The sequence below is a fragment of the Fonsecaea multimorphosa genome, assembly GCF_000836435.1.
Source record: "Fonsecaea multimorphosa CBS 102226 unplaced genomic scaffold supercont1.42, whole genome shotgun sequence".
NCBI classification, from domain to species: domain Eukaryota; kingdom Fungi; phylum Ascomycota; class Eurotiomycetes; order Chaetothyriales; family Herpotrichiellaceae; genus Fonsecaea; species Fonsecaea multimorphosa.
In genome coordinates this window covers 53991-75925 of record NW_015971676.1, presented here as the reverse complement: position 1 = coordinate 75925, position 21935 = coordinate 53991, and the positions used below count along the sequence as shown (strand labels likewise).

The window sequence follows — 21935 nt, the reverse complement described above, 5'->3', positions numbered from 1 at the left end:
GGACATCAGATCGGCCGTGGCGGGGAATAAAACAGGACAGAGCGTGAGGTGTGCTGTCGTGGGATTAGGTCAGCCTTCACGCGGTCTTTGAAAGTGTGGTCTTGCCAACGCTGTTGTCCGTTTTCAGAGCAGGTGAATTATTCGCAGAATTTCATCATAGGCGGATTGGATGAAGTGGAAGTTCGGGCATCGAATGACCAGAATGTTAGATTGAGGGGCTGCATGGATGTCTCAGGGATCAGGGACGTCCTCCGACTTGTCGTTCGTTCTGCTTTCCCTGAGCTGCCGTGCTCTGAAGGGTGATTGATTGAGAAAGGGAGTGGAGCCTCGTGTTTCAGGATCGGGGCAAACGATGGGAAGAGACTTATATTTGGCCTTCAAATGGTAGTGAGACAATGTCGAGCTAATATTATGACTTTAAATAATTCCGGGTAACTCGACGTCGGCAACCACGATGGGAATGTGGTGCAAGATCGGATCAACTGGGGAGAGTGATTCAACCATCGTTGGGGCGATTTCGAAGGTACATTGTATCATAGCGCAACCTGATCAGGCTGTTCACAGCTGTCTAGGGTGCAAGTACGATATGACTTCCAGTACAAGGATCTATCTGAAAAGGTGGCTGGCGGTGCGACGGCCATTCCTACTGTGCGCGCTAGCCTGACGAGGCTGAGCGACAGCCTCGCGATTCTTGGCAAGTTACCCACGCGCTCTTGGCAGCTATGGTTTCCTACCTCGTGGTGACATTGCTATCTTCATGCGTCTGCAAGTGACCACCTGCTGCTCAACCATCACTGGAGGAAAGTTTCGTGCTCGACCCTCGGATGGTTGAGCTCTGCCCTAGATACAAGTGACAAAAGGTCCAGGTTGGCCTGTCATCACAGCATTTCTATCGTTGCATCACGGATTCCCGTTGAAAACGGAGATTGAAACGGTCGGAGTAGTGGCTCACAGCATGCGTACTACTAGTCCTTCCATCATTGACAAATAACAATCCCAACATCCCCGTCTTTGTACTGGTCACGCTCGACAAAGAGGAGTGCGGGACCTACATCCAGCGACTCCACCAGTGGAGTGGACGTGGCAATCATATTTAGTCACCATTGAGAAATCCAACGATTGGGCTTGCCTTCCGGCTTTGTAATGTGATCAAGCCCATTTGAAAAGGTTTTTTAACTAGTTCCATTCAACTGCAGTCACTCCTTCAGGACCTCGTCTGATTTCTCTTCGATGACATTTCTGTCAATGCTGCATTCCAGACTGTTTGCGTTGGCAAAGGAACGAGCGTGCCCACGGAATCGACGAGCGAGCTATTGTTATCCAAGACAAGATCAGCGTCCCAGCAGAAAATAAAGACCTTGAATTTGCGCATGGAGTCTGCTCAATACTCAACGCAGGCAACACAAAAGGCTGAATTGATCACCTCCTTGTCGAGTATGAGTAGCTTGCGGCCTGAGTTGATGTCAAGGGCAAGGCAATGCAGCCACCGGTCTAGGTGCTCTCAAACGTCTTCCGCTGGACGTTGCGCAGGTCCTGGCAGTATCCTTGAGCGATGCAGTTGCTGAGGCATGTGGCTAGGGAAACCCCGTCCCTGGCCGGCACAGACACGCCTGCACGATTGCGGCTACTGTCTTGTCGGCTGTGCCTTCGTCCCCATGACAACTCTTCCTATCCCCGCGATGCTTCAAGAACGGTGCCGTAGTTGCGCTTCATCTCGGTGGGGATGTGTACGGTCTGGTCGCTCGACTTCCAAACAGAGGCTGGTTCCTTAAGCTTTTGAGCGTGAACATGGGAATCTTAGACGGCTTCATTTGAAAACAAGCGATCCAACCGAAAGATCGAGCCACACCATTTCCGATGTGGGCCGCGACGAAGTAGGCGGGTCGCCGCTGTTAGCCATGACGAATTTTGAGGATTTTGATAACCTCAACGGACCAAACATTCACCCTGGAATGTATGTGCCTTGTCTCGCGCGGTGCCTGCCCATGGGATTGCAGATCGCACATGTGGTAGTCAGTCATATGGAGATCTCCAGCATGTACCCCTGGCCTGAACCACCCTCCTCTTGTATCAGCTGCGAAGGAGACCGCGAACCCTCTCTTTCTGGATTGACCATGGGGCGAATGGACGAGGTTGTGAGCGAACCAACCGGGCGCTCCTCAGCCCTCAATTCTTGAGAGGCTACCTAGCACGGCTTTCCGACGTGTAGTCGCCCTGTCAATTCCGTGGGGAAAGATCCATTCGGCCCCAAACCAGACACCGGATACGACGGAACGTACCGATAAACATGCGTTGTTGTAAAAGCATACTATGACTTAGGCCTCCCGGAGATCCGTCGACCAACTCGAAAGATATCTGGCCTCTGTCAGACTTATCCCATCTACCACCCCTTCCAGGAGGGATGCATACCTGATTCTGGTGTGGTTGTTGATACTGGAAGGATCACAGCAGCCAGGATCTTGCCCTCGCCAGTAGCTGTAGGATATGACGGCGGGTCTCCTGGTTGATACCTTCCCTTCTCCTGCATTGCTCGCACCTAGAGCTGGCGTCAATGGACTAGGCAAGATCTCACTCGTGTGACGCGGTTGAACTTTGGCGATAGAATATGTGCCTGAGCCGTCACGCTTGATTTGGTCCGCACCGCAGCGTTGCTTCTTCCCGATGTGATCAACCGTCGCGTCTTGCGCTCGAGGACCAGGCCGTATGAAACCAGTGGCCTTTTCTCCTGGTCACGCTCTGCCTGCAGACGTCCTCGTTCTTTACCAAACATCTATCAACAGCTTCGGCACAGGACGTCTCGTGATCTGGCCCGCCCTTCGGACCGATTTGAGTGCAATACCGATCTTCCCTGCTCGGAGGAGGCCGTGCTCGAGCGACTGATTCGTTATCTAATCGTGGTATTGGGGCTTGGCGATGTTGGGAAGACGGCGCTGGGTGTACAAACCTGGGTTTGCACGCGGTCTTCATGGTGATGAGCTGACCATTCGACAGCCATGATACAGCTACTCCCAGCCTACGCACGATCCCACCATCCTAGACACCATCGACGGGAAGTTTCAGATAGATTAGAAGTCGTCTGAGCAGATATACGGTAGAACCGATAGGTCTTGCTATTGCATCACTCGTCCACGTAACGAAGAACGACCTTGGAAATCGTACTACTGTCTCCACTGACAAGCAATCTTAGCCCCTCCGACCTCGTCAGTCCTATTGATTTGGGATAGCCATTGCCAAGTTAGGGGGCTCATCCACGAGGAAATGTCCAGCCTATCACCCTTCCTCATCAAAATCATCAACTGGCCAATGTTTCAATGTCATCTCCTTCTCCTCTTCAGAATCTAGGCTCGCCAGGGCTTGCATTTTGATGAGTTTCGCCAGTTGTACCACCTGGTCGTACTCTGCATTGGACGCCCATCCATCTCTGCTGATTCCAATGGCATCCCGGATTTTTTTAAGCTGGGTGTCCATGTCCTCTTGTTGCAGCAGGATGTTAATGGTACGTTGGACATCGAGTTCAGTAAAAGAAACAGGACACAAAGGAATGGCCGCTCCAGAGTACCCGTTTTCGTTCAAGATTTCTTCCCAGATTCGCGTTATGTAAATGATATCTGCTTTGAGAGGGATGTTGTTGCCTTGCCAAGGCTCACCTGCGTGGCTGAAGGTCTTTCGAGTCAGTAGATCTGTTCGCCTATCGAGAATCTCAAAATGAGCTTCATTAAACCTCTGCGTGAATCCTAGATAGAAGAAATGAAGATGGCGCTGTCGAAATCTTTCCAAAGCTTCGGCACGCTCCTCGTCGTCCATTTCGGCCAGATTTTCGGGCAGTTTTGGCGGAAGGAAACTCAATGACGCTTCGTCTCGACAGTTTTGGAAGTACTTTGGAATGCCGGCAGCCAGGAACTGGGGAAGCACGGAGCAATGCTGCCAATCTATGATCCCGACAATATCGAGATTCTCAGAAACGAAGATGTTATGTGGTTGGAGGTCAGGGTGGCGCAGAATTGGCCTGTGGAACCTTGGTTCTCTTGGCACGAGGTATGGAGCTAACCTCACATACTTGTCCAAGCTCTCGATGTGTTCTTCCGGTCGGGACTTCTCGTAGTTCAGGCATTCACGGTACGCTCGTTCGAACGGCAGGCGTGGACGCCCGAACGCTGCGAGCCACGCCGACTCTTTGGCTGCGATGCAGGAAAGCAATTGGATGGGAGTGAAGTCTGGACAACCATCAGCGAGGAACATAATTCCAGATTGATTTCATGTGCATGCATGATTTTGAAGCTATCCATGATAGCATTTTGAGCGTACGTACGCACCAATATAGAGAGGGCAACATCCTCCGTGGTTGGAGGCCTCACCAGGAGTTTGGTTGGGGGATGCCAAGGGAAGGGAAAATCACGCCCAGTAGAGCAAAACTTACGGGGGCCGCGGTGGATTTCCATGGAGTCACGCTCCTTTTCCCACCATCTTAAGTTCGTGTGAGGGCCAATACACAACCCTTTGATGTTGGATGTTGGCGTAATGACGGCGCGAGAAGTGTCGGCGGGGAGATCGTGCTCGTAGTAAACACTGCCACACGCTGGAAGATGTATTCTGGAAAGCTTGGCTTCTGCTTGCACAACTTCCGAGATGATTTTGAGTCGCTGATCCTCAGTCAAATCAAACCACATATCCCCGATAGGACGGCCAGGGAGTTTCTCCATGATCATAAACTCGGCCCCCACAGGGTTTGAGCATCTGGCGAGTAGTACAAGACTTTGGGAGCAGGTACGCCGGTAGCACGAACGAGATCCAAAGTCGCAGCTTCGCTGGCTGTCGGAAGTCGATAGGGTTTCGTTGAAGGGTAGGGCAAGCGGGCGAGTACTTGGGAGCCATCTTTCATGGTTATCTGGAAGACTCGATTGAAGCCACCCTCTGCAAGCTTGGAGAATTCCTTGACTTCGGATGCAGGCTGGCGCAGACACTTGGCAGCGATTTTCTTGAGTTCACCAACATTGAAAACGAGCTTTCGCTCCAGGAGTCGAAGGGATTCATTGTACCTGTGACAAGTCATGTGGTGCTTCACTCCAACGGTTAGATTGCTCACAGCCATCTACCAGACGTGTATTCGAAGAAGTCTGGACTGAGCTCCATGTCGCCAACAGATCTGTAGGAAGCAGAGGAGTGAAATGTGGCCTTGGACCAGATTTTGTGTGTTTCGCAGATGTGCCGACGCCGACAGCGGCCGATCAGCCTTGTGGGTATCATCTAAACAAGCCATAGAGTCAGCTCCAGGTTTCCAGGGAACAAAATAGGTAGCAATCGAATGTGTTGAAGGCGAGCAGGTTGGGAGGAGGCTGAGTCAAGGAAGTGTTGACGGTGTCACGATTGCAGGTAGTTGTCACATGCGCAGGCACGTGACCGCGCTAGCCACTGCCTGCGCCACTGCGGTTATGTCATTGCTGCCGCTCCTGTAAACCTTCAGATAGTCCTTCGTACTACAATTCATCAATTCAAGCGCACAGCGTGATAGACGGGGAGATCACATTTCTCGGCAATCGGTTAAACATCGGATGCTGAGGGCCCATTGAGCCAATCAACATAGCGGCGCGTGGACTATGATGAAACACTAGTTTACCTCAATAGCCCCTCAGCACAGCGGCACGTGGACTATGATGAAACACTAGTTTACCCCATGATTCTATTTTTAGCCATATCGGGTGGAGTCTTCGCACCACAGTGAGGATTGCCTGATTCACACACCTCTGTTCTGAACCCATTCATTGATTCAGCTAGAGCATAAAGGACAGCATAAAGGACAGCAACGTATCGTTCCTGAAACCTTGCAGCGGTTGATCGAGTGAACTGAACCCTGAAGGAGCAATCACGAGAAGCTCTGTTTCCTTCTGCCGAGTATTTATCAAGAAGTACTCTGCGGGTATGCAGGAAATGAACAGCCGGGGCCTTGGCAATTGAGCATCAATGCGTTCACTCCAGCAAGAGGGTGAGATAGAGGAGAGTCGTCCACTCGAAGCTAAGTCTCAACTTCCGACCATCTCACCTCGTAACGCGACAACTCGCTCGCGTCCGTCACAGTTTTCATCTTACACACTCCTTCTTTTCTGCCCTTTTGCCTTAGGTGGTCCTCAGTCTGGAAGAGCCTGTCCAAATGGCGAGCCTGACCATTATTGCCACCATTTCAGATGCCCTTGCGCGATTCGAAGGTTCGGGAAGAAACGCACAACCAAGCACCATAACCCGGCATTTGCCTCAACAGTTGCCTCCTCCCCCCCCCCCTCCCCCACCCCCCCCGGGGAGCCTACACTTGTTTGTTTTCGTCGTGCAGGGAACGGCTGAGGAAGGATACCAAAACCTCTTTTGCGAACCGACTTGCTTCCACCGCCACTTTGATCAAGATCATTTCGCAAGAGGACAGGGGGCGGAAACATAAATATAACCGGGATGAGGAGGCAATCAGGAGCGGGTGAGGAAAGCGACGTCCCCCGAACACTGCACAGTTCCTTGGCGAGGGGATCCGGCGTTGGAGACGACACAGCATCCCACGGCGATCAAAGGCGTTCCCAACCAAGGCCGAAGCCTGTGGCGTCGAGGGCGAATAGATCTCTCAGGGCGAAATGTAAGAGAAGCCGCACTTTTCCCCTTCGACCTCGTTATATCGCGCTCGATATTCTCGAGCCATCACCTACGAGCCCATCCTCTGCTCCAACTCGATGGGCACATTTCTTCCGCTGGCCGTCTGAGAGAAAGAAGATTAGAAGGATAGTGGACACACAGATGCGAAAGGGGTGGAGCCGGAGCAGAACAAGGGTGATCGAAACCGACTGGGGCACACGTATATGGCTCTGCGGTGGTCTCGCCGGCACGTCTCCCGAGAGTTAGGGAGCCATGCCAATATTACCGCCGGCGGCATCATCGTCTCTTCCGCTGCCCAAAGCATGGCCATTTCTCGTCGGCAAAATGTCCGCTCCCACGAATGAAAAGAATGCAGGAAAGGTTGGGGCAAACCAGGACGACCGACGATCACTCTCCGTAGCCTACATGACATGTGTGTGCCCGGCACGTACAATCTCGAAACGAGGACGGCTGTTCTAGGGCTGCGCCCAGACCGACTCGCCATGGTCGGGTCACATGGTGACAGGCGAGAAGGGACTTCTGGATCACAAGGTCTTACAGCGTTACCTGACCGTACTCTGCGGTGAGCATCCCGTCCCCGTGTCGAGGTCCGGCGGCGCTTCTGGCTCGAACCTGAGACCTCTATTCCCAGTGGCATAACGGCTGGACCGACACTTGACCAGAATATTCTTCGTGACACGAGGCATTGAGATGGTGCAGAAAGAGATGGCATTCAAAACGGCTTCCTGGAGCCTGCGATCGTGTGAAGGACAGCGAGATTCCTCTCTCAAGCGACGTTCTGTATCTCAAATACCCTAAGAAAGAACGGGCACCTTCAGCTCATGGACGTTTTAAACACCTTATCCAGAGAACAAGCGATCATCAACGACGTTGCCAGCGGAGTGCAGGATCAGCGTATCGTTCTGGATGGTCCTGATGATTTCTCCGGGGCCGTCACCACCGACCGTCCTGATCATGACTTTCCCGGCGGTAGCGGGCAACGTTTGCCGGGTGAAAGGGTCGATAGCCTCGCACTCTGGCCCGATCACAGCGGACAACAGAAGGTTGGAACCGAAAGGGCCGAGAGCATGGAGTATATCCACGAAGTCACACGAGTTGAAAGCTGGCAAGATCTCCGCATCGGCATGGCTCCCTTTATCGTGATGTGATCGGCCGCCGGTAAATGTAGGCCGCGAGCTCTGCCCGGATCACTATGAACAATTTATCTGGCTTTTCCCCAAAGAGATGGGGGTGAGTTCGCAGACGCGGGTCAATGAATAGCACAATGGCGAACTGAAAATAGGTTGGTAAAGCACAATCAAGTCAGTTCCATGCCATCTGCCATATTCGACCAATCGGTGTACAGAACCACATACCTTGAGATATTTGTCTTCAATGTGTTTCCCACGTGCGTTTGACAATTCCATCACTCGGCCGATCCTGCAAACCTCTCGGAGAAGTGCAGACGTCTCTGGGCTCATTGAAAACCTGATTTCGGGTTCCATATGTCGTTGATTATCACGCCTGGAATTGATTGTTTAGAAATGCGGGGCAATACCCGGGCGCCCCAAACTCTGCTTATCCTACTTATAAGCCAATATCAAGGATCAGTGTATACCATAAAATTCTTGCAGGTCAAGATCCTCTTGCGGTCTTTGACCACGCGCTGCAACTTGCTGGCCCTGGCCAACATCCATCCCCGGTCTGTGTCAATGGTTCGATCCTCTCTGTCCTTGTCGGTGTCACGGTCTACCATTAGTCAGCGAGATTGCCAAGGATTGACGAGGCTGCGGCACAGCCTCGTTAACTAGCGCACACAGTAGATATCACTGTCGCAGGTCGCCGACGACCTTTTCAGATAGATCCTCGTACTGGAATTCATATCATACTTGCACCCTAGACAGCTGTAGACAGCCTGATCAGGCTGCGCCGTGATAGTCAGCAAGTCCAGACTAGATACACGTAAAATTGTCACTAGCTGGCTTCGGCGGTTCTGACGGCTGACGAGGCTTGGATTCCTCCGGAGCTCCGGCAGGGCATTCGGTCCGAGCCTGCTGTTGAGGGATTGGATTGGCGTGAACAATGTCAAAAAAGCAAATGTTGTACCAATTTCTGGTACTACAGGTTATATCGTCGAATATACTTTAACAAACAAGGGTTTCTGTGCATGCTTGATGGTTGCTTTGCAGCTGCGTTGGGAGCCTGGTTTGCAATAACATACAATATCGCTCGAGCTGTGCATTCCGGCAGCACCAGCTTCGGGCGCCATCTGCCGTGGAAAGATGGGATTTGCGTCAACGATTGTTTCTTGAGGATGTCATGTGTAACTTTGAGGGCTGCATTGCAGCTGTGTGGAAGATTTATGGCTGAGATAAGAGTCCCGGGATCTGCTTGTTCCAGCGGCAGCAGCACGAGCAGCGCGAGAAGCACGAGAAGCACGAGAAGCACGAGCATCAGCATCAACAGCCCCAGCAGCCCAAGTAGCTTCGGAGGCGACTTGTCTGGGCAAGGTGGAATGGCAGGGCGGGGTGGTGATCTTGCAAGATTGGCGTCTGCTCCTTGTCTTTCGCCTGAGAGGATTAAACGACTCTCAGAGTACTCTTGTTCTGTACGTAGAGGATGGCCGCGACTGCTGTCCTGCCATCCGCAAGTGCAATGCCATGTCGCAGGCTTCGAGGTTTCCCCTTATCCTTCACAATGAAGACTTGCATGGCGAAGCCAACATTAAACATCCATAGATAATCCTCGAGGAACTGTTTGTGATTAGGCACCTTGCCGTGAAACCCTGCGTAAACGAGAGCAACATGATGGTTCGACGAGAAACTCTTTCATGTCCCCAGTTAAAGGGTGTTCGGATTGGTGCCCTTGTAGGGAGGTAGATGTACAGAGATCGTAGCCGTTGGCGGAGATCAAGAACAGTCTGGAACAGCTATTCATGTCCTTCGCCAGATGAATGATTATTCTTAAACGATCAAAACCCTTATGTAATCTCGGTCAAGTTTCGGCTTCCACAAACTCAGGGGTGCCATGACTCTAGCGCCAGATGAAGGTTAAGCCCAACGCGTTGAACGGGCCGGGCCGTTCAACCGACAAGAAAAATGCGGGGTGAGGAGGAGTGGGGGCTGGCCGCTACTTTGCCAACTGTAGCTTTTCTTGGCGCCAGAAATTTTGTTTTCCCCTTTTCCTTCCTTTTCGGTAAAGATGGGGCCCTGTTTCGACTTCTTGGCAGAGGAATATCGCGGTCCACGCACCATCGCGGTCGAGGCACACGATTTCGAGCAAGTCAAACTGTTACTCAAGTCGAACACTGGGAATGACGAGCAGTCCGATGACGACAGGACACTGGCTATGCGTACCGCAGTCGAAAATGACGATATCGAGATGGTGGATCTCTTGCTGCGCCAAGGTATCACAGCGAAGCTAGACGATTTACCACTGCTGTCCGACGGAACAACACTTCTATCCCCGAGCTGATGTTGCTGGATAGGTATGACATCAATGATCCGGGAGAGAGTGACCTGTTTCCACCACTTGCGTGTGACCATATTCTCTTTCTCACATCAGTATTTGATTCCAATATCCGAAACAGCTTTGTCGTCGGACCCTAGAGCTCGTCACACAACTATTCGACCATGGTGCCGACCCAATGGTGAATCTACATAAGGGATGATCCGCTTTCCTTCGCAGCGGCAAATGCCGCAAGAGAAGTGATGGGACTAATGCTCGAGTAAGGTGCCTCCTCAAAAAATGTTTACCCATAACAACTCGTAGTCAGGGCCGATAATCATCGAACATGTCAATCATCAGTTCGCGCTCTGCGTGTACGAACAGAGGTAAACTGAACGCCTCTTCATCTAGCAGCGTCGGACCGATTGATCGAGCTTCTGTTGCAGCACAGGGCGCATCTGCAGATCAAGAACCCTCTTGAAGAGCTGCCATGCTTGAAACTACCTCCATTGAAAGCAAGCTTGTAGGCCAGTGTGGCCTCATAATCCGACGCAGCATGATGCAGATGCACTGCTTCAACACCACCTACAATTCCAGAAGTACCTACTTGGGGCCTGTGATTAGCCAGGGACTGTTGAATAGAGAGGCCCATGAGAGAGCCAGTTGTACGAGAAAGCGAGAGAGACACAATGTAACCCTACATCCCTGCCATAGAGATGTCCCTGGGGAATGGTCGTATCGCGGGGCCTGGCCTCGCCAGCAACAGTTTACGGGCACCAAAGGGAATCCTGTGGAAGCCCGGGATATTGTAGACGTGACTGAATTTTGTTACACCGTCCCCGTCAAGCTCCTGCTTTCTCTTTGCCTTTATCTTCCTCCTACCATCTTCTCTCTCTCGCCGAGGTCTCCACCCATTCGTCTCTTGTCCCCTTTCCATCTCTCATTGTCGAGTCCCGAAATATATATGGCCTTCGTAATACCTTTGGTTACCAGCCTTGGAGAGACAAAAGAAGCATTGAAGCCATATCTGACATCCAAGAAGGCCTCATGAGGTCGGATCATTATCAGGTCTACGCAACGTTGAAACAAGGTAGTCATCGAGGAGACCTAGATATACATCTTGGACAAGGTCAGCCTGCCAGGCAGGTTTTGAGGCGAGAATGCGCAAGGCCGACCAGTCTGTTGTTCATGTCCATGAAGATGATTCAGGAACTTGACAAGCGGCAGATCATCCGAGATATCTTCACCTGGAACCCAGTGCTCCAGAGGGCAAGAAATGAAGCAAGACATCATTCCCAACAGCCCAGTCGAAGGGGAGTCATTCTGAAAGTCTAGGCTTCCAGGACCATGAGAATGTGTCTGCAGGCAAAATGAACAGCAAATGCGCACGGTCAATGTATTCTACTCTCCCTACCCTCCAACGCGATACGCATCGCCAAGATCCCCCCACGTAGCCGGCAGACTTTCCCAATTTTATTTCTTGCGATGGGACTTTCCCTGTGGGAGATTTCCGGCCCTCAGCGCTTTTGGTCAGCTTATCCGTGGCGGCCCGTACACATTGAGGGCCGAGCCGCGCAGCCACTCGGAATCAGTCCCCAGGACCGACTAAAATAAGCTCCCGGCCCCTCCCGGACACCGGCGCTCCACCAACCCCGCTTCATCGGACGAGCGGATAATCGGAGCCACACAGTGCTCGAATACCTTACCCAGCAGAACATCAATCTAAACACTCTCAATTCATCTCCCCCCAGCTTCACGTGCAATGACGACTGGGTTCCGATCGAACAAGTTGCGCAATGGGATGACTTGAAATTTTCAAACCTCGTTGGGCGTAACCAAGACAAGCTTGCAGCAGAAACAGACCATCCGAAAACCGTTACCCTTGCTGAGGTAGCTGGCCATAACATCGTCGGCGGTGAGAAAGCCTTGGACATCCTGCTTGGTAGCACAAACGCTTCGATGGTATCTCAAGCTCTACCACCTCACCTTTTCTTAGCGCATGGGTTGAGAGTAATAGCCTCTGCTGAGGAACGCCCGGATTGGGGTGGTGGCAGTCCCCGGGCTTCAATATACACGTCCACAACGAGTGTCCCATGCCCTTGTCTGTGGAGATGCAAAACTAACTGGGATGTTCATCAGGCGATGCGATTCGCGAACCAGGGAGAAGGCGGGAGGACCATACGAGAAGTCCGGGTGACGAAAGCCCGATATAAGAAGACAGCTTCATGGAATCAAACCGGGAGAATTGACGTTCAATGACCACCTCAACCATTTGAGCCTTGCCATTCGAGCCTTTGCCATTCGAGCCTTTACCATTCGAGCCTTCAGGCCTACTCTATCTACAACGGTGACAAGCTGCTCGACTTGATGAGGAAAAGGGGTTTCAGATTCGAACATAGCTCGCAAAAAGCAACCCGGAACTAGCGTTGAGAACCAGGAACCAGGCAAAAGCCAAAATCGCTGTTTTAATTCAAAGCCGAAGTTTTGGTGCTTGAGACTTTCTCCTCAAGATGCAAGACCACCTGTGCGATGACTTGCTCTGTAGAAGAGACAAGCGAAGCAATCCTTTGGCCAGAGCTATGCACGTCTGTGTAGGACGCCGCTATAAAATTATCCAGACGCTTAGGAACGCTGATCATCCAGGGAGCAGATTTGCGCGATACTCCCGGTTCTAGGGAGAATCGAAGAAAGAGAAGGGAAGAAAGGTTCTTTGAAGTTGGCGAGATGGACATAAACGGGATTAGTACGACACAAACTATCATTGATGACGCGCACTGAGAAGATAATCAGATGAATTTCAAAAGAGTATACTGAACTTTGCAAAGCCTCGCACATCGTCTCCTCCCTCGTCCCAAAAAGCCTTCTGAGGTGATTGAAAGGACAATGGTTCTGCGCCCTAGGAGCCCGTCAGAAATGGAAGGAAACCAGGAGATGATGAACGTACAATTCAAGCGTAGTAATTTGAGCATCGCGTCGTTCCACTGTCTGAGCAATTCTTAGATACCGTAGATGATGAGACCCTTCATCATGGACGGCCGGTCTGGGGTGAATCTGTATGCTCGATTAAAGTCATACAAGCGCTATTTCGTCGACGTAGAGACGGGAAGTCCAAAGCAGTCGCTTTTCGCATCGCTGTAGGATATTCTTAGTGATTGTAGGACCCGGAGCATTTCCAGGCGTCGTGCGCAAAGGCTCAGATACCAGCGCTGCTCCACAGACGATTATCCGAATGGTAAAGCCTTTTTGAATGCGGGCTTGAAGTTGTTCAGGCAGATGGGACTACCCTTGAGCATCTGCGGACCGCAAGCCCAACCACCGTGGTTACTTGTGTCAAACCAATTGCGTCCAGTGTCTGCTTAGAGGAACCGGACAAAGGTCCAACCACTTCTTCGCACGGTGTTTGTCCGTTCAAGACGAGGTCGCCGTCTTTCCCTGTGCATGACCGATCCTCTCTTCTTCGCGTCCGCTTCGATACAAGCACACATTTGCAGCGAGTGCAAGCTGCTCAGCCTTTCTGCTTGCTCAAGTCTGGAAACATATCTACAACCAACAAAACCTGCCGCCAGATTGTATCTTCAACATGAAGTGCCTTGTTGCTTGAGCCGGTGTTGCCATTCGACTTCTCTTCCACCCCACGGATAATGTTTTGTGAATTCTCTCAAGATCTGCTAGGTATACCGTTGTCGCTGCACGATATGTACAATGACCCACTTCACAAACAGAGAAAATACCTACGACCGGTCCTCTGGATTGTACATCACTTTCCATGACCGTACAGAGGTCTTGTTTACACATACAGATTGGATTTGGACGTTGGAGTCCCATAATATCCATCTCTTTTTGGTCTCGTTGCTATCGCAATTGCAGGGGAGATGTATGAAGTGAGTTTCATAGCTAAAGGCCCTTGAAGGTGTGTGACTGCGAAATCATTTTGCAACCCTTTTCGCTCCGTCCACGGGTGTTTCAGGCACATTCATTGTCTGATATCAGAGCGCAACCCGAATTTCGTCTCTGTAGATTTGACTGTTTGCCAATATAGCTCTGCCAAATGACACTTTGTCCAGGTCTGGCAGAGTCCAAAGGGAGTGATCCTATTTAGACCGCCACGTCGTCTCTGCCATTCCCATGAGAACAGTTCAAAGATTTTTAGGGACCTCAGTCGCGCTGTTTCACCTGCCGAATCTCGGCCGGCCAACTTTCATAATATGTTCCTGTTGAAATTGGACTTACAGAACGGAATCTGGAGGTGGATGGCCTCGGCAAGTTGTACACTTTCCGTCATGATCTTCTTGAGGATATCAGGCAGCTTCACGTTGTCTGCAGGTAGTGTTGTCTCGGATAGCTTCCGCAAATCTTTGTATATCTTTGTCATCAAGTGTACACATCCCCTTGCCGAAACATGGGCAACCTTCGCACATATTGTGAGTAAATGGCCCTCAATGCATTCCATGTTCATTAAAAACTTTGCTGAGTGAAAAGTCAACGCTCATTTTTCCCAAAAGCAAAGCGTTGGTTTACACAAGAACCAAGATTGCAAAAGTTGGCCCATTCAATACCAACAGGATGGTAACGCCTCGCTCGTTTATCCTGCTCCGTCTGCAGTTTCTGTTTCGTCTATCATCTCTGCTCCGTCTTCATCCTCAAAGCCCCGATCATCTTTCCAATTCAAAAATTGCGGCTCTCCAAGATCATATCACTCGTCGACGCTGTTGGAAAGGAAGTCAGCCAGTGCCAAACAATACCACCAACTTATGAAGACAAGTTTGAAGTGGGTTTGCAAATAATGTTCAGCTTCCACATACGCCTGGTTCGTCAGGAGGTTCGGCAGAGAACACTCGGTCAGTGTTGACCCATCAACCCTCAGCACCATCACGCCAGCAGGATAGGCGCAAGCCGATCGCTCTCCGGATAAAGGTATAGAAGCGGTCTGACAATTCCTTACCAGGAACTCAAAGGCTGGTACGTTTCAGAGCGCGCAAGCTCGAGAGGTGTCCGCTCTAGAATGTGCATCAAAACCAGAATGAGAAAATCCAGGCGGAGCATGTCGACCAAGTACATGGGCAGGGAATTCGAGGTCGCCGGAACCCACCACCGAAAAAAGTGGGTAAATTCCGAAACCTTTGAGTTTTGATCTGAAAACATCGAGTCCACGCATCACGTGACCTTCGGCTGCACTCTTTCTCCCCTCCAATCCTTCGCCTTCAGTAGGTCTTTTTCCGGAACCTTTTGAGCATGCCCCGGCAGAATCATTGGTTACACTGCGGAATGTGGGTTCTGGAATACATCCCTGTGAGAGAGCAACTACGTCCATCCGGCCAGGCGATAACAGATGGGGTGAGAGAGCACCTGGATCTTCGTCGACTCTGGCCAAGGAGTTTGCAAATGGAACAGAGAGCCCGCGACAAGAGTTCGAAAAACTGCGGAGGCCCATAGATTGAGCAGATGATGGACATATATGAAACGAGAAGCATTCTTGGGCAGATACTAGCACAACTGAAGCCTCCCTCTTACCTCTTACCGATTCCTAGCAGGGCAGACTTGTCTGCGCCACAAAAGAGCAGGAGTCCATGCGAGCCTTTCACGCAGGCTTTCCCATGCTAGCTCATCAATGTGGTGGAATTGCTCCTAGACCACTGGTCCGTCGAATCAGTCAGTCTCACTAACACGCGCAGACCTCCCTGAAATTTGACCCTTGACCGGAAGAAAACGTGAGGAAAATACACAGTTTGTACCCGACCATCGTTGCTGTCACTGCGGGTTGCGGTTGATCGGCGCCTGCAGACGCTGGCGCTCTTCCAGGGACAAAGTGCGAGTACAAACATCCTCGATTCGATGCAAATTTCAATGAAATGTTTCTGTGTGGTTACAAAGAATGTCACGGAATGCGCCAACAACAAAGAATGTCAACACTTGAGACGACGACGAGAATCCCCGAGCACGACCTAGTGTCCCACAGTTTCTGCGCGCGTGCACAAACTTCCACTCAATTCGGCATACTCGATGAAAACGAGCGGCTGACCCACGTCGAGCGTCTACGGAGTGGCCAGCATCCAGTGTTCCTGCGGCATGAGAGCACAGAGCTGGACCGTGCGCGCCACGAAGCCACGATCTGCAACTTGATGGGGTGAACCGCAATCTCGTCAGAGCGTCGATTCTGAGCTTCATACAGCGTACGCCACACACTCTACGTCTGTACCGGAAGGGTGCGTTGGTTGTCAATGATTCTGGCTCCCTCTGGTGAGCGACCTGGCGACCTGGCGACCCAGTTATACCACAGCGTCTGGCTCCTAGAGCAAGAGGTGCGGCTACCAATCCAGCGGAGCGCAACGTATGCGGAAAACTAGCAAAAGATACAAATTCAGACTGAGAGTCGAGGTAGGAAAGCGGTTTCCGACCAAAGATGGTGTTTGGTATCTCTAGAGATATTCTTCGAACAATTTTCCCAGACCTCTTCGTGACGAAGCCGGTAGTCGATCCCAGGGCGAGTAAGCTTGTGCGTTTCAAAAACCTTTAAGTAATCAGACTCTTTTCTTTCCCCCCATCTACTCACATTCGCCCCAAAATAAGGTGTTTTGGCTGTTGTTATTTTGCTTGCTCCATATCTCTTTGTCTCCACTGCAGAAGTTTATGCAGCGCGAGGACAAAGGAGCTCTCTGTGTTTTGTGCCCCGTTTGCAGCGTGATCAGCGTGATCAGGTCAGAGCGCACTTCTTTGTCCGAGCAAACAAGTCTTTGAGAGAGCAATCAACAATGAATGTCATGCTAAACGGGAAAAGAAGGGCTTTTCGCCTCTTGCATCTGGTCAATCTATCTATCTCACCATTAAGGCCGTTCAGAATATCAATTAACGACAGAATTGGCAGCAACATGCACCATCTACTCGTCCCAAGGACCGATAACAGAGACAAGGTCTATCTCGACAGAATAGTCCCTCTCAACGACAAGGCCATCGCACTCGCACAAGCCGGCGACCACCAGAGCGCCGAAGAGCTCTATCGACGGCTTCTTCGCCTCAGCCAAAGTCTCCTTGGACCCCATCATCGCGCGACCCTCACTAGTATCAACAACCTAGCCACTTCGTTAAGCAGGCAGGGCAAGTATCGAGAAGGCGAACACTTACATCGCGAGGAACTGAGACTGAGCATCGATCTGTTGGGCGAGGCGCACCCAGACACCTGGGCCAGTATGAACAACCTCGCGGCCGTGCTCGTCGACCAGGGAAGGGACGGCGAGGCGGTGCGTGTGCTGCGTCGTGTCGCAGCCATCAAGAGAGACGTCTTGGGAGATGGTCATCCCTCGACCAAATCGAGTGTCGACACGCTACGTCGGCTTGTGGCGAACTGTTGACGCTTGGAGATATTCCCTCCGTTGGATTTGCTTGCCAACCTTGCCACTTATCTCATGATAGGGTAGATATATCGTACACGCCCCGTTAATCACAGTCAGGCCTCCAAGGTACGCCAGAGTGTGCGCGACGAATGCTCCAGCACTTTTCCTCTTCCTCCGCCTCCTCCTCCTCCCCTTCCTCCTCTTCCTGCTGTCCAGTTCTCCCGGTCACAAACGCCCTCTGGCCCTCAAATCGGCGTTCAAGATGCTCTCATGGAGCCGTGCAGATCAGCTGAGTGTTGGCGGATGGTCGTAACGTTGGCACTTGGAAATCATTCAACGTCTATTATTGACCTCATTGATTCGAGCACCAATGGAGTCAACAATATGCCTCTCTTGGGCAAATACCTGGCCCGCGGTTGCTGCCTAAAGGTCGTGTGGTCACTATCTTTACTACAAGCTTTCTGTCAGTTTGAGGCACTGAAATCGCATTAATGTTTATGTCACCGTATCGACCCAGAGAAGACGCAGGCAAGGTCCTTTTGTCATCGGCGTGGGGGATCTGTACAAAAGCATGAGTGCTTAGGCGTTACGACGGCCTTGCCATCGGCCATTCGATCCCTTTTCCCACTCCTCCCCTTCAAAGATGCCACCCGAGCGAGTGTTGTATATACTGCAAGATTTCCCATTCGAAAGAGATATTCTGTACACTGTGCTGTTTGTGGATAAGAAGGATCTACAGTATTCTCAAGATGTAACACGAATCAACACAATCCTGATTCTTTGTGAGATCGCAGGACTCGACTTGAACTGCGCAGTTGGATATGCCATATGACTGATACTTCACTGGCAGCTTGTAAGGCTGGGAGCATGAAAGGAGACGTGAAGATAGATTGCGCGACATTTCTACTGCATTCATTGGAAGCAATTGCAGTGCCTTGGAGAGCAGCCTCAGTGAAGCTGTCTTAGTGGGCTTGAAAAACTTTTCCACCCCGTCTCCTCTTTTTTCTTCCTCAGCCCGTCCTAAAAGTCAAGTCCTGATCAACGTCCGAACTTTGCAAAAAGATGGACAGCAAGACAGATAAGAGCAGACGAAGGTTGCTGGGCCTACCTCGTGCACATTCCCGTCAGAAAATGCAACTTCGAACCGTGAGCCTTTACTCCCGTCCACGAATCATCGACACAAATACGAAAGAGCATCAACCACATCCTCCAAGCACGAAAGGGCAACAATCAAATCCGCTCGTGGACCTTCCCCTCGAATTAGTCCTAACAATTGCGGGATACCTGGACAAAGAGTCGCAGAACCTTCTGGCTTTCTCCTGTCGACGTTTCTATGTCGCTCTTCACTCCAAACTCGACTTGACCCTTGAAAACAAGGACGCAAAGCTACGGTTCCTGCGAGTTCTGGAAAATGACTACCCGAGATATCTGACATGTCCATTCTGCGTTGTGATGAATCCTTGGGCAAAGAGGGTCGGCCGCCCCTTCGAATGCCTGCATGTCGAGCGTCACACGTTTCTCGATTATATCGTATCCAAACCTTCTTTCCTCAAAAAGTTGTACATGGATGTTGCGATAACGCCTCGAGTGGTCGACCTCATCTTGCGAGCTTACGATCTTGGTCCTAAGTACGGCTTGCCTGTAACTTACCTGAACTCAACTATCCGGCATAAAGGTATCCATCTTGCAATGCCTGTCTCTCAGTCAAATGAGGCACGAGTGGTCGACGGCCAGCTTGTACTGTATAGCCGAATGGCGGCAAAGGCCCTCGATACGTGGTTGCAGCCGAGCCAATTTCGCGACTTCGTATATCCGACTCAGACCTCGAACGTGTGTCTACATTTCACTCAACAGATACAGAACGAGATAAGATCTGGAATCAAAACATCACAAGAATACTTCAAGGAGTTATGGTTTCTCTGCACCATAGTGGTTGAAGGACCCAGCGTGGACGTCCTCCTCAAGTGTCGCTGGTGCGAGACAGATTACCGCCTGCACCTGATCATCGGTGAAACCCCTGAGGAGGAGGACTGGCTGATTTTCGAAGTTTGGAGGAACTACGGACGAAGATATGACGATAGAGTTGCGGTTAAGCAGATGTTTCATCAAGCACTTCTGGTGAAGCCGGAGCAGGAAGAACTCACAAGAAGGAATGTACAAGCGATCTTTGAGTCCCAACCAGCGTCTCGTCCACGCCGAAGAATCTTTTGGGTCGGTCAGCAGTTCAGAAGGGGCTAAAGCCCTTGACCAGGTGGAAATGTAAACAGCACATGACTGTAGAGCACACGGAAGACCGAGATTAAACGACCAGGGGACAACTGCGGCCGATCGTGGCATATCAACAGAATAGATCAGATTGGTGCAGGCTCTCAGATCAACAGGGGGCTTGGTTGTGTCATTGTCTGTCAGGGGTTGGGGAATGAAGCGTCTGTCCGTCTTGCTGGGTTCCTCTACGGTGCGTTGTGGCCCGAGCAGTTGAGCAAGCAAAAGCAAGCAAAAATGGCTTCTTGGTGCTGAGGTGGATATCATGGTCGAAAGGATCAATAGATAGATAGCCAGTCTCCAGCTTTGTAATGCATTAATTTGTTACTGATACGCTTCTTTCCAGTTTGCTTGACTGGCAGGCTGAGTGTCCCTTGGATCATTTCTCAAGGTGTCTGGCTCGCCAAACCTATGGTGTCTAGACCGCGTCCCAACAACAAATTATCACCCATAATCTCTGCGAGAATAACTAACTCCCCAATTCCTCTTTCCGTGGCGCATTTCTTCTTCAATATGACTTTTGTTCTTAAGTTATAACTTGGTCCAGTGACGGTTCCCACAGAAGTCAGCAAGCACTATCCTCCGTCTCAATCTCAAGGACGGGCAGCTCGACGCCTAAGGAATGGGTTTGAGATAAGGTTTAGCACTAGATTGGGTTCGAGATTGGGTTCGAGATTGGATTTGACTCGTTTGGGATTGCCGTTCCCTTCCACCTTGGTCCTTGGTTTAGAGATTACGAGGTTGCCAGGTTCCAGCAGCCAGGCACTCGCAGGTTTCCAAGGGAGAGATATGCAACGAGCTCAAGAAGTTCCGTCCCCTTTTAAGCTTCCCGTTAGGTGACACAATGACACAAATGAGCCTGCTTTCCAACGCTCTGGCTCGACGATGCTACATTTAGCATCCTGGCGAGCTGGCTGCGCTATTCGTTCCCCTGAAACGAAGTGCATCTGACAAATGAGCCGGAGCAACCAACTCGTCAAGCTGAAGAATCAAAGTCTCTGCATCTGTACTTCAACCTGTGCGCAGCTTCCAGTGTTCAGCATGCCATTCAGTCAATGGATACCCGACTGGGCGATCCTCTTCAACCTAGCCCTGAGCGATCCATCGGCCCCCTCCAACGCTAGTGACGTCAATGGCGTTCGTCCGCGTTCCGCGGTTTCCGCTCTGAGTCTCCCTTCCTCGTGTGCCGATGTCCACAACCTTCTGCACTAGACACTGTCCCTCCCAAGTCGCTCGGATATTGAAGAGCTACATCCTGTCGATATACCTGGAGGAATTCTCAGTTTGGCGCCTGGCCGGAAAGAATGAGAAATTGGGAATTCACAAAATCAGCATCGGATCGAATCGCCCCAATTTTTGCCAGATCTCAAACCACTTCCCCTCCGAATGGCTGGGCTTTGAGGAGTATCGCCAAAGTGGCAGGCAGCGAAACTGCCTGCCTGCTTTTGTTTAGGCTGGGCCTATATGCTTTCCGCACGTCTGGTCGAGTTGAGAGCAGAGTCGGAGAAAGATCGTATTTGCTTTTCCCGACAGAGGGCTACATGCAACACCTTAGAATCACCGGGCAACGGCGACAAAGAAGTTTCATATCTATTGGCAGAGTGGATGACACCGAATGTCGATGGTGGGTAGCCATCTTAGCCAGCATAAGTGGATGGCACGCAGAATTTAAACGATCTGGTCGACAATTTTTCCCCTCGTGGTCGTGCCATCTCCTGAGTGGTGACGGCCGATTCCAGATCCTCTAATCCAGACGATGAGCTCTTTATCCACAGCTCCCAATCCTCCTTCTTCCGAGGAGGTGCTGTAATATCTCTACAATTTTGCAAAAGCAGCACAAGGCCTACGACCAACTCTTAACCGGTTTTGTTGCTGCGCTGACAATACCCGGCAAGGGAAGATTCGCCGCCCCCATCACCATACCCCGGCCGAAGGCCATGCGAACAATCAGTTCGATTGCGCACTCGACTATGCTCAAATCTTTACCTAACACTGATCAGCTGCTACATTTATGTTATTTAGCTGTGTGCTAGATGCAGCAGCAACTTGCGCGCTCGGATGCCTTGGGAGTCCAGCGCTACGTACATTCTTGTTAGAGAGTGGTTCTTCCCTCCTCTGGACCAGATTGCTTCAAGCCTGCTGCGGGAGAAATGACATGATGCTATCGTTCGCATCATGGCCACCCGTCGGCTAAAACCTGCACCGCTGTGACTGGGCTCAGCAATTACCGGTCTATTGCCTAGGTTGTTGGAGGTTGCTAGGACGTATCCGCGTTAATTTCTCTTGAAG

At 51.1% G+C, this 21935-nt stretch overlaps 6 protein-coding genes across 6 annotated transcripts; 4 read left to right on the top strand and 2 right to left on the bottom strand.

Annotated features, from left to right (window-relative positions):
• Positions 1-3270: 3270 nt before the first annotated feature.
• On the bottom strand, positions 3271-4700 carry Z520_11721 (uncharacterized protein; the record flags this gene model as incomplete). Its single annotated transcript, XM_016782209.1, has 2 exons — positions 3271-4214; positions 4418-4700. The coding sequence occupies 2 exons, from the start codon at positions 4698-4700 to the stop codon at positions 3271-3273; spliced, it is 1227 nt and encodes a 408-aa protein (XP_016626668.1).
• Positions 4701-4702: 2 nt separating this feature from the next.
• On the bottom strand, positions 4703-5130 carry Z520_11720 (uncharacterized protein; the record flags this gene model as incomplete). Its single annotated transcript, XM_016782208.1, has 2 exons — positions 4703-5036; positions 5084-5130. The coding sequence occupies 2 exons, from the start codon at positions 5128-5130 to the stop codon at positions 4703-4705; spliced, it is 381 nt and encodes a 126-aa protein (XP_016626667.1).
• Positions 5131-7451: 2321 nt separating this feature from the next.
• On the top strand, positions 7452-7778 carry Z520_11719 (uncharacterized protein; the record flags this gene model as incomplete). The annotated part of the gene is made up of 1 exon (XM_016782207.1): positions 7452-7778. The coding sequence occupies one exon, from the start codon at positions 7452-7454 to the stop codon at positions 7776-7778; it is 327 nt and encodes a 108-aa protein (XP_016626666.1).
• A 2032-nt stretch (positions 7779-9810) lies between these two features.
• On the top strand, positions 9811-10083 carry Z520_11718 (uncharacterized protein; the record flags this gene model as incomplete). The annotated part of the gene is made up of 1 exon (XM_016782206.1): positions 9811-10083. The coding sequence occupies one exon, from the start codon at positions 9811-9813 to the stop codon at positions 10081-10083; it is 273 nt and encodes a 90-aa protein (XP_016626665.1).
• A 6839-nt stretch (positions 10084-16922) lies between these two features.
• Z520_11717 (uncharacterized protein) lies at positions 16923-17402 on the top strand (the record flags this gene model as incomplete). Its single annotated transcript, XM_016782205.1, has 1 exon — positions 16923-17402. One exon carries the CDS (start codon positions 16923-16925, stop codon positions 17400-17402), a length of 480 nt encoding a protein of 159 aa, XP_016626664.1.
• A 1044-nt stretch (positions 17403-18446) lies between these two features.
• On the top strand, positions 18447-19622 carry Z520_11716 (uncharacterized protein; the record flags this gene model as incomplete). The annotated part of the gene is made up of 1 exon (XM_016782204.1): positions 18447-19622. One exon carries the CDS (start codon positions 18447-18449, stop codon positions 19620-19622), a length of 1176 nt encoding a protein of 391 aa, XP_016626663.1.
• Positions 19623-21935: the final 2313 nt, after the last annotated feature.